This window comes from Pyxicephalus adspersus, unplaced genomic scaffold (genome assembly GCF_032062135.1).
Source record: "Pyxicephalus adspersus unplaced genomic scaffold, UCB_Pads_2.0 Sca76, whole genome shotgun sequence".
Classification (NCBI taxonomy): domain Eukaryota; kingdom Metazoa; phylum Chordata; class Amphibia; order Anura; family Pyxicephalidae; genus Pyxicephalus; species Pyxicephalus adspersus.
In genome coordinates, this window is record NW_027317083.1 from 1 (window position 1) to 12,532 (window position 12,532).

The 12,532-nt window shown below is 33.8% G+C and overlaps 1 protein-coding gene across 1 annotated transcript in view; it reads right to left on the reverse strand.

The window, feature by feature from the left end:
• Nucleotides 1-403: 403 nt before the first annotated feature.
• Nucleotides 404-12,532, reverse strand: part of LOC140344848 (dynein axonemal heavy chain 11-like) — a gene marked incomplete at both ends in the record, with an annotated part of 29,168 nt that continues 17,039 nt past the window's right edge. Inside the window, 10 exons of the mRNA XM_072432050.1 lie at nt 404-520; nt 972-1,117; nt 2,089-2,245; nt 2,982-3,142; nt 5,573-5,704; nt 7,013-7,246; nt 7,523-7,669; nt 9,159-9,285; nt 11,358-11,449; nt 11,534-11,758. Coding sequence (XP_072288151.1) covers nt 404-520; nt 972-1,117; nt 2,089-2,245; nt 2,982-3,142; nt 5,573-5,704; nt 7,013-7,246; nt 7,523-7,669; nt 9,159-9,285; nt 11,358-11,449; nt 11,534-11,758 — 1,538 coding nt within the window. The remainder of the gene's footprint in view (nt 521-971; nt 1,118-2,088; nt 2,246-2,981; nt 3,143-5,572; nt 5,705-7,012; nt 7,247-7,522; nt 7,670-9,158; nt 9,286-11,357; nt 11,450-11,533; nt 11,759-12,532) is intronic.

Sequence of the window (12,532 nt, forward strand, 5' to 3'; positions counted from 1 at the left end):
TGCCAGCATTCATATTCAGAGGGATCAGAAGACCAGCTATAGGTTGGTGGTACAACACTCTACTACTTGAGATGACTTGTAATGACTTGGTGGTGAAAAAACAGTGCAGCGGCCTGCCAATGATCTATGCATGCAAGTTCTGTTCTTGATACAGTCAATTATAAGGCTTTTTATATCTGTTATAAGCTATTTGACATATGCAATATTCCAACAAGAAGGTACATTTTTATTGGTAATAGATATAAAGGCAGACCTGAAAGATCCAACAAGGTTTCTGACTTGTTCAATTGATTGCATCCCCTACAGAACACTTATTTGGGCTGCCTGTAGGTACCACAGCCATGACATGGTTTCTCAGTAAAACAAAAAACACTTAGATGCTGCACTTATTATTTACACGTACCGGAAGAGTGTCTTAACATTTTCTGGAAGTTCAGCTCTTCCAGCGTATCCTGGGTTTAGAGTGATGAAAATTCCAACTGTGCTATTAAGCTCAACTGTTTCTCCAATAAAATGAAATCTAAGAAGTAATAAAAAAACTGATTTTTTTAGTATTTGTAAATGAAGAGTGAAATGTACATCATAAACACATTATTCCCAGTTGGCAGTTTTTTCACCTACATTAAAACAGGCAGCTTGAAAACTAATTAATGGTTTATTTTTACACAGTTAGGAGAATAAAGCTATGTACAGATATTAGATTTATGATCATCACAGTTTAAAATCTGAAATCTACACAGTTGCCCTCTGACATTAATTAGAGACCTGTCCTGATCACTAAATAACTTACAAGAATGATCGCTGCTGTTTTCAGTGCAGTGCAGTTGTTGAACCAGTGCAAGGACAACAGTTGTTAATTAATCTGTCTTAAGTCCTTGTCATTTTTTTTTGTCTGTTGAATTTCACTATTGATTATGATTTTTTTAAAGATCCAATAAATGACTTTAGAGTGGGAAAAGGATGTACATTACCTTTTTTTGTTGTGCCGTATGGCATCTTGTATTGTTTTGACTTGTACAGCAATTACAGATAACACTTCTACTGAAATTCGGTTGAATTCATCAAAGCATCCCCAAACGCCAGTCTGGCACAAGCCCATGTAGATATTTCCTAAAGACTGATGAATAAATATGTAGAGTACCAATAATGTTAACTTTTTATATATAAAAATATAAAAGCTTTTGATGTCATGGGGCAAAACCAGGCCCAATAATAATTGTTTCCTGCTCTGCTCAATGGATACCTCACTGAAACAGTTATTGCCAGTTTGAACCTTTTTATCAATTTTTTTATTGCTGGGTTTATATATAGGCAGCCTCATGGATGTGCACTGTACTAGGCACTGATGTGAAGTGGAGTTAGAGAATCTATCCATTTAAATAAGCTGCCTATCTCATGGCAGTGCATGTACTTTCTATAGATTAGTTTCAAATTGCAAGGTATGTCACACTGTCAAGGTGTGTGGCACCCTGGGTGTGTACCTGGCCCAATAATTCACCAATAATTTACAAATCATATTTTCATATTTCTTTCTGTTTGTAGCAGTTTGATAGAAGATCTTTTTATAAATGCCTAAATTGTATTTGTGAATACTTGTGCCATGCTTTGTCCCAGAAACACAATTTAGTCATTGAGGTAACGTGGTGTCTATAGTAACATTGGTTGCTTGAAATTATCACCATTACTGTAAATCAAAATCTGTAATTATACCATGTTTTACAACCTTTGGATAAATGGGACTGAAATTAGAAAATTTCTCTGGTCCATAATGGAAAAGTAGGTGAAAGAGCTTAAGGGGATATTGGTTAATGAGACATCTATGACATCTTACCACCAGCAGGGAGGCTTGGGAGATGGAAGAGGTGAGTGACTGGAATTGACCAGGTGTAATCAGCCAAGAGGTACAAAAATAGCAAAAGATTTTCCAATATCAAAGTCATATTAATGTGCACTTATCCGCCTGCATTGTTTATTCCCCCACAGTGAGATTGTCAAAATGGTAAAAATTATTGTACAATCCACTCCTATATAAAGTATACATACCTCAATACTTTAAGAATAGAAATAGTCATTACACGTGTATAATACCTTATAATCCATTTGCTCAGAACAGTTGAACACATAGACCATAATTCCCAAAGCGCGCCCAAGATCTTTGGTTGTTTCTGTCTTTCCTGTTCCAGCAGGACCTGAGAGTGCTCCGCTCATAGACAGATGTAGAGACTGAGTCAACGTTATGTAGCACCTAAAAATGTATCAGTTCATTCATTACATATTTTTGAAAGAGGTCTTATTTAGAAGAATGAATTCAGTGACTATCTACCAACAAGTGGAAGACTGAAAACCTTTGGCCTAGGGCAGGTGGTCCTTCTAGGAATGGTACAGAAATCTGTGGGCTAAAGAAAGTGTACCATGAGAAATTTTCCATGGTGCAACAGTAATTAGTGGGCATAATGAACGGTAGGTGATTTAAAGACATAGTTTATTGCAATATACCTTTTCACAACAATTTTCTTTACAATTCTTAGTATTTGGCCACAAGAGCTGAAGTCAGCTACAAGAGTGACTTCTGTATGCCCATTATGTTTTCCCAGCTGTGATTCCTACTCTTGTTGATGAATGGGGATTTATTTCCACTAAAGGCCACCAACTCACCATATCTTTTTAGGACTAGTTGAATACCCCCTGTCCTCCCCTGTTTTAGTCTTCCCTTGACTATCCTCAAATATGTGTAAAAGTTTAATTTAGGGTCCAATTTCACCTTTTTAGTAATATTGTTTACACATGTATGACATAATAAGGTCTAAATTTTCTCAAACGTCAATTTTCAATTAGATATAACTGCATTGTTACTATGAAAAACTCTGTGTTTTCCCAGCAATACAATTTAAATACATTTTCTTTTCTTGTAGCAAATAAAAATGATAAGACCCTTGCTTTTCATTAACTCTTTAACTAAAAGGTAACTATTCTATTCACACCTGTCAGTGAGAGGTGTGATCACTAGGCGAGGTGTGTTACCAAGATATTCATAGGAATATTGGAACTGAGCATCACAAATATTAACAAAACAATCCTTGGTGACTTCATCCCAGTGGTGCCGCAGTTGTGACAGCCAGGTAAAAGCCTGCCCATTGGATACCTGCAAGAATAAATACATAAAATACAATACAATTGAAATAATATATACTGTTATATACAAAGGTCCAAAACCTTAGAGTGCTTTGAAAAAGCAAATACGTCTAATAAATATAAGGTCTGATTTCTTAAAGCTCTCTAAGACTTGAGAAGATAGACTTTCATGGTGGAACCTGGGTGATTCAGCAAACCTGGCATACATTTCTTAAAAAACATTTGCTATTAGTTGGGAAATATTTTTTATCCTTGAGCAGATCTATACCAGGTTTGCTGGATCACCCATATTCTTCAAAAAAACTAAATTCTCCTCCAGTCTTGGAGAGCTTTTTTGAATCAGACCCATTGGGCATAAAATGTAGATTTTAAAATGAAATTTTCCCCTTCATTTTCCACCATTTCAAATCTATGAAATAAGAGTCAGGTGAACAACACTGCAGCAGATCCTAGACTCTCTTTCACTATATCCTGCTGAGTACCAGAATATTCCAATGTCCCATTAATCAGAGACAACTGTATTGGATTTAAACTTTTTCTTCTGGTTCTGGCCTTTTAAATGTGCCATGTTGGTACAAACTTGAATCAAAATCTACATGTGTCTGTGTAAATAATTCTCAAAACAGGCAAATTCTTAAAACCAATTATTTGGAGGCCAATATTAGCCACAAATATTATTTAGATTCCAAGTATTTTCTATACAGACTACAGTCATTGAAGAGGGATGGGTATATTATATATATCATCATCTGACATCTGACTTGAAGTTTCTTTCAGTTGCACAGATTAATATTTTTGTTCCACAGCCGCCATTGAAATGTCAGCTCTTTTCCAGTACAGTGTCACTTAGCATGGTTCAGTAGCAGATATTACCATATAATCTGGTTACTCTACAGCTCATGCAGCTCTCTTTCAGCTTGGTCCTTGTGTCATGGCAGCTAAATTCTGAAATTATGACGGCATTTACAAGCTGCCAAGAAGGCATTTGTGGACTGCCAGCTCAAAGTGTACTATACCAAACACAGATAATCCTTGATATTTCAAAATAAAGGGCAAATTTTATCTCTCATTTACATGCTGAATTCTGAATGTTTTACCACTGAAACATCAATCTTCCCCTTTTGTTAGTAGCAATGATCTGGATTATTATATTCATAGTTCTGTAAATTGAACAAAAAGTCGAACTGTATTGGAAACAACTGACAGTGATATAGACACTGACAAATTTATTTTAGTTTAATTAGAAGGTTAGTCTTGTGGTTGATGCTAAGTTTGCTGTTTAGAGCATTGTCTTCAAGAAAACAATATACTGTAATGGAGGCATGGGGAAGATGTCTTTTAAATATAAAAATTTAGGGTATTTTGGAGGGATTGGTAAACCCTTAACCTCCACCCACTCTTGTTCCAAATAACCCAATTCATTTAGCTCTATATTTGTGCTAAACACATCCAATTACCAATCATAGATAGTCCAATGCATGTTTTGATGAAGGTTTTTCTGCTACAACCAGTTGTCATTCAGAAACAGTAAACTTATAGATGCTTCCGTGTATAGGAGAACAAAAGGAATATTTAAGAGTTTTACTGGCAAGTTCTTAGACTGGGAGAGTTTTAGTTTGACTGACCTGAAGGTTTATAAGTCTTATGGTTCAGCAATAAATGTAATAATTCCTGATATTAATTTTCATAGTCACCTAAACTCACAGAAGTACAATTCTACCTGGGATATCAATATACACCTAAAGTACTATAGAACCAAACACTTCTTTCTTTCATTTAACAGCAGTTAAATTAATACGATGACAGACTTCAACATTGACGGCAACATCAGCTGAGCAAACTTTAATATTCTTTGATGAGCCTTGATTGCCATTTACAGTGGGTTTTCATATCATCCTTAAAAGGAAGGACTTTACAACTTAGAATATTTTTAGTATTTATTGTTCGATTACAATAACCCTTTGTAAAACAAAACTTTTAAAGAAATATTCAAATGTAAATCTTCCGAGACCAAAAATCCAATAAGATCCTTGTGCAATGTGATAAATTATAAAATTAATTTATGTAAGCAAATGAAGTTACTTGCTTACCTCGTCTTAAGTTAAGGAAGGTATTTATTAACTGGAATTGTTTTCCAGAACAATATCACAGAAGCAACAATGAATACAGCTGTCATGTTAGAAAGTTGCAAATTCAATTACTGGCATAATCCTTAAACATTTAGACAATCCTTTTTTTCCTGTGAAAATTTGCCTATTCTTTAAGTCATAAATATAATTGTCTAGATGTGAACGTAGCAATGTAACAAAAAAAAAATTACTCCATCAAAACATTCTGTCACTTTTACACATAGGCAGGGGCGAGCTTTTCAACAAATGAAATTATTCTTTATTTCATGCTTTTAAAAATGCATTAGGGTAATTGCTCTGCATTAAATTACCTTCTGTGCAATAAGCTTGGCTACCACATCTCTCGCATGAACATCAATTGTGCATATTGTCATGATCTTCTGACGCACCCCGGGGGTAAGTTCCCCTAACAGCATGTTTATAAGGGCATTCAGCTGAGCAATCTACAAAATAATTATATTCAGATGAGATATTAAACTCAGTAGAATAAAATCTATCATGCATAAAGTGCTAAATGCATCTGTGAAATGTATCGTGCCTTCAACAGGACATGCATTGTTGTTCCCATCAAAACAAACAACTTTTCAAAATTGTGCCATTAAATGGCGCATTTCACTTTAAGAAAAAAAAGTAATTTAAGTATGTAAATAATTATACATATTTGGGGTTTTAGATCTGAGAACTTTTTTTCTTACAACATTTAGGTCAAAGTGACTAATTTTCATCCATTTTCATATGTTAAGGTATAGAACGAAAGCTTTTAAAAATGGCCGGTGTTTAAAAGTGATGCCGAATGTGGGATAATTTGCATTCTATTGCCCATAATCCCTTGCTGTGCTATGCAAATACATATTATTTTAGTCCATTAGTTAGAATATATCAGTGAAGTGGAGCTATTGTACAATATTATGAAAGGGGTCGAAAACCCATTTCATGGTACTTTTATTACTGAAATGCCATTGGTATGACTTTTACAGTCGGTAACAAAAAAACTCCAAACTTCTGTTTTATCTATTACTGAACAATGGTGAAATCAATGAAAGTAATTCTATCAATGTAACAAGGATTGAAGAGAGAAATGTGAAAGTGTTATTGCACTTAAAAAAAGTTAGAATCAATGGTAGGATGAACCTAACCACATTTGTGCATTATCGTTCCAATTTCTTTTTAGTATATGTGCTGCCGAAGCATTATAAAATGATAAACTGATTTTTCAGAGGACCATTAATTAGCCCTTAAAATAACCACCTCCACCACCACTTTTTTTTGCCATCCCAGTGACAAGGTTTCCCTATCTGTCCTGTACACAACAGAAAGTTAGAGTAAAATTAAAGTTTGGGTGCCCTCTTATACTGTTATCATATATCATATAGAAAGATACAACTTAGACACCACAAGTTGCCTGCTATTTTATTGTATGAAGGCCTCTATGTAAACCCAGAACTCCCACTCTGGGCACATGAAAACCTTGTTTACAATACTAATGCTGGGCACTTTAGCTCCAGCACCATTATTTGACACTGAGCTGTTTTTTAGTGTAATTGTATGGGTGAGGAGCTGGAATATAGTTACAATATTAGAGAATAGTAAAGGTCTTACAGATTGTAAATAAAAAATGTTGAATAAATAGTCTTTACTTCAGAGAAAAAATGTCAACTCGAACTACAAAAATATATCATAGTGTATAATTAAAAGAAAGATAACAGAATATGAAAAAAAAATTGGAATAAGATAATTTGCAACATTGTTACCTGTTTACGGTTATAATCTTTCAGGGCATTCTCAAAGCCTTCTTCAAACCTCTTAAAGGCAATCTCCACATCAGTTGCCCACCAGATCTGACTAGCAGTTAGGGCAACTTGTGCAGAATAATCGAAAAGCCATTGGTCCCGCAGTTTATCCTCGTACCCTGCTACGGCATCCATGATTTCCTGACGTACTGTTGATTTCATGGCTTCCTCCAAAAGCCTCAACCAGCTCTCTGCCTACCACAAACCAGGAAAAGATTACAATTATTTTATGAATGTAATAAAATTTTACTTATACTTCTTTTTATCTCATATTCAGTGGGTTTCTGTAAACAGAATATTTTTGTGTTTGTGGTAAACTGGAATCTTTTTAATCATTAATGTGGATATTTTGCATACTGTTTGTGGGATATTACAATACTGAATTAATTTATCATATCATTAAAATATAAATCATATTATATAAAAAAATAACTTTATATAAATACTGGATAGCATTTTCACATTACTTACCTGGCCTTCACACACACATGGTTTGGTAAAGTAAACAAATTCTTTTTCTTTGCTGTACATCCCTATAGCAATTTTACACTCTCCATCTTCATCATCAAATCTTAGATCGGCAATGTTGTCAAACAGCTTCAGAAAGTGACGAATCACCTTTTAAAAATTGGGGAAAAATGTACTATTGTCGTTATTTGATCATAGACATAGAGAAAAAAATATGCACTAATGGTTGTTATTATGACAAGAGAGTAAAATACACTTTTAGTTAGCACATATATTTAAGTTATTATTGTAGTCTTTAGTCTGAAGAAATTGTACAAGATGTTTACAGTGATAGAAGCTTCCTCTTTCTCTTTTTGGGTATTTTGTTCCATGAAGATATTTGTAGATCATTCACTATAGGTGGGTTAGATTAGAATAAACTTACTCTGTTAAACATTTAGAAACTGAACTCCATACAACCACCAACAGTTCTGATCTCTGCACAGGCTATGCACAGCTCTATAATGATAATGCCACCTTTACTTTTACAGACTGAATATCGGGGTTTACAAATAAAGAAAGCAAAAAAATACACTTTATTAAATTCAAGATATCAATTAAAAGGGTCAACAATATTTGATAAATTTAGGGAGGAGTGTGTTTTATACCCAGCGCGTTTCACCCACAAGGGGCTTCATCAGGGGATTTGGGGATCTAGGACACAACCTTCAGCATTAGCAGATATAGTGTTAAGAATAAAAAAGGAGCCTCAGGTAATAAGTTGAGTATGCATTAGCAAGAGCTGGGAAGAGAATAACTTGCTGATACTCAAAAGGTCAAGAGGGACTAAATATACCAATGGTGCAGATTGGAGGCAATTCTTAGTTATTAATGCTAAAAAAGCACAGCTCAACTACATGATCCATGCGAGTATTAGATATGGTAAGAAAAGACCAGTCAAAAGCAGATGTTAGTGGTATTCGTGTTGGTCTCCTCTTAGTACCAGCTCTCAAGGGATAAACAAAGGTAGCCTGTCAGCAAGCAACCACACACTAATAAATTTATCAACGAGTGGGACTCTCTAAATAACAAACAACCGCTAAGTACTTGTTTTATGTATGGGAATCATGTAACCATGTTATTGTTGACCCTTTTAACCTTTAAACTGATATCTTGAATTTGTTAAAGTGTATTTTTTATATTAAATTGGTTAAGGTATTACTTTGGTGACTAAAAATTGCCTTATTTCCTCTTTTCTTCCTTTCTTGTCATGTCTGGACTGTCATGTGTGGACTATATTTGTTTATATAGTCAAGGCTCGGCACCACCCTTTCTCTATAAAGTTCAAACTATTTCCGTATATATTCTTTGGGTGCCCTACTTTGCATTTTTCCAGTATATATATGTATATATATATATATATATATATATATATATATATATATATATATATATATATATATATTTATGCAGAGACTTTTGGACAGGACAGTTCCCTATTGTGTTGAGAGATTTTAATTTTGCTGTGAAATATCCATGAAAGAGATAAAACATCCAATACCCACAATACACAATACAGAAAAAGAATAAAGTAGTCTTCCCTTGACAGATCTTTCTATTAACACCACAATATATCTCCCATTACACACTTCTCGCTTACCTGTTTAGGCTGAGTTCCCTTGGAAATGATTTCCAATAAATCATTTGAGGAAACAAAATAAAATCTGGGGAATCTTAAACGCTTTGATTCCAAGTAGTCCGCCAATGATTTTTCACATACTTTGAGTCTGCAAAAAAAAGAGAGCTATACACAAACACTGGATGCACAATGTGGAACTGCTACTGCTGTTGTCCAAATTCTAAATTGAATTAAGAATTCATCCTAAAACATTTCTTTATACAATTAGATAAAGAGTTTGGAAGAATGTTAGTCAATTAAACTTATATAGACATTAGTAAAAAAAAAACATTGCCAAATGTTCCTCTTTTGAGTTGTATAGAGGAAAAGCACAGATCATTCTTGATTACCAATTAGTAAAAATTTGTAGTTTAATTTTCTTTTTTTTACCGCAAAAGAATGACTCATAAATGTAGCACTGTAGCACCAGCAATGCAGGGGTATTATAGCCAGGGCCACCATCAGGTGGGGACAAGGGGTAATTCTGTACTGAGCCCCTATGAATGTTTTTGCAATGCTGGAACTTTTAAACATGGGGGTGAGTCTACTTTGCATGGAGCCCATACATTTCTGATGGCAGTCCTAATTTCAGTGCAATATTCAGGGTATTTTATGGGGTTAACTATCTGAAATATCACTTTGAATTGTATTCAAATTTCAAAAAAACTCATCCATATTTATCTGGCTAGATTTCATGCACTGTTTTGTGGGTTCTGGGGTATAGGAAACAGTGCAGTCAGCCACTTTGCTAAACAACAAATATGACAGCATCAAGATTTCTTTTATATTGCTACAGTGGCATCTACAGAAATGTGCTGAGACAGAAAAGCAGTAATCACACTCAATAATACTGCATTGCCAGTCAAAAAGTACAGCAAGCCTGTACAGTAAACAAATACAACTACCAAATGAGTACATAAAAATACCATAAGGGAATTAAAAAAATTTAACACTTCTTCACATTATTATTAAAATGTATTTGTATAGCACCAACATATTATGCAGTGCTGTACATTAAATAGGGGTGAAAATGACAGGCAGATACAAACAATGACAGAAGAGAAGAGGACCCTGCCCAAAAGAGCTTACAATCTAATCAAGCTGAACACATTGGTAAAAATATTTAAAAACATTAATTGTTATAAATATTTAAATCATTAGGGCAGCAAAAAGCCTTTAAACATACACTAAAAATCTTCTATATAGCAGAAAGTGACCTGAACTTTACTGGATATTAATCTGCATGAAAACCTTAACTAATTTGCCTTTAATATAAGACCAAACAGGTAATGACCCATAAATCTCAGCTCTGGGGGAAAATTGGTTATACAAGTCTCATTTGTTGCAAGATAAATTGCAATCATTTGTTGTCATTTAATTAAACAGTAACTTTTTTATGCATATATTTATCCTCATATGCACCTAAAATGAGGATATTATTCATGATTGTGGAGGGTTTCAGCTGAACTCAAACAACTCTAATGTGTATTTTCAATAAAATGTATTAAAGAGAAAAACAGCAGAAAATACTTCAGTGGTTGTGCACTGACACTAATTGTTACTGCATTTATATCAAATACAATTACTAATTTTAAAAGCAGAAAATAATTACAAAGGTAAAAATATAAATAATAAGAAGACAGCTGCATTATTAAAATATTAGAGAGTAACATTTATAAATGAATCATCCCGAACACATATTCAGCTTCGAGAAGGCAAATAAATGCAATATGTTTTGTTCCTATTAGTCATATGCTGAATTTTGCAAGAAATTAGGAAATATGAATAGAGAAGTGAATGGCATGAATACAACTCCAGACTACAGTGCAGCCTAAAGATATATTTAGGGGGCAATTTATAGTGATTGCTAGGGGTTCCTTGAGAAATGAGTAATTTGTGAATCTGTAAGGGTAACATTCTTCCCATTAACCAGAAATTATTAAGACATTCTTTTTACTGACCACCATAGCAGGGGGTTCCCTAAAGACCTGAAAGTTGTTATAAACGATTACCCCATGTTAAAAAGGCCAAGCAACACTGATCTACTGTAACAAAATTACTGTTTAACATACAAATCATATTAAAAATCAGTAATACAACTTATATTGTTATATAGTTCTACTAATTTAAGAAAAAATGAAATATTTATTTTTATCTATGAGGCAATGAAAAAATACAAACCTCTGCAGAAGAGTCTCCAACTTTGCCAGCAATCCTGGCTCATTTGTAACTTTAATTACAATGTTTGTTTTGATAATGTTCTCCATTAGATCCTAAAACAAAATAAAAATACATAAAACATATATATGCACATAAGGTACAATAAATACAGACACACTCAAGTACAAGTACAATACCTTAAAGTCTAAATCAATTCCATCAAACCTCCTGGCATCTTCCGGAAGTTGGTTCCGGATGTCTTCTGAGTTAGCAAATATACTTTGCAAGTGTGCCCAGGTTTGCTGAACATCCAGCCAGACAGAAATAACCATATCAGACACCATTAGTTTCTTCTGCCACGTGCTTACCTCCAGTGAAAAAAATTCTACATATTTGCTCATTAAAATGTTCTGCAGTTGCACCTAGAGAGATTAAAGAAATATTTAAATCATCTGTTCCCTAATAGTCCAATATCAAGATGCGTAGGTTTTCTCATCACCTGGACTACTTCTACTTAGTTCCCTCTGCCACAATATGAAAGCCCCAATGCTACTCAAGGATAACAGAACAGAGTAGTATATGAGGTATACTGGTTCCTAGGAGCTATTCCTTATGTCAGTAAGCTCTGGGCTATTCTTCACTTTATCTGCCCTTTTCACTATAGCTTTCAAAGTGTAGAGCTTTGCTATACAACTGGAGATTGCGCAGGAGCTTTCCCCCCCTGGACCTTTATCAACTTGATATGTCAACTAAACCCTTAGGTTTTCAATGTCATTCATTATTTATTATGCCAACTTATGCCTTATTTATTATATTATTTATTTATTATTATATTATATATTTAATTAACAAAAATATATTATATTATTATTATTTATTTATCTGAGAGGGCACTTAAACTACTCTAATGATGGTCCGCTAACCATTGAAGTAGCAGCACAGCACCTCACATGTATAAATGTATTTGGTAAATAGATATAAGAATCTAATGAGCTACCTAATTATAGAATCCAAAAGGCAAACTGCATAAGCTTTTGGATAGGGGCATAGAGCATTTATATTATATATTAAAGCTGTTACATTATACATTTTTTAAAAACACAAACTATTGGAGATTTCCCAGTTTAGATCATTTTTCTGACATATTTTACCTTATTACCAATATACTTTTAGTCACATTGTTTTATAAACATGAA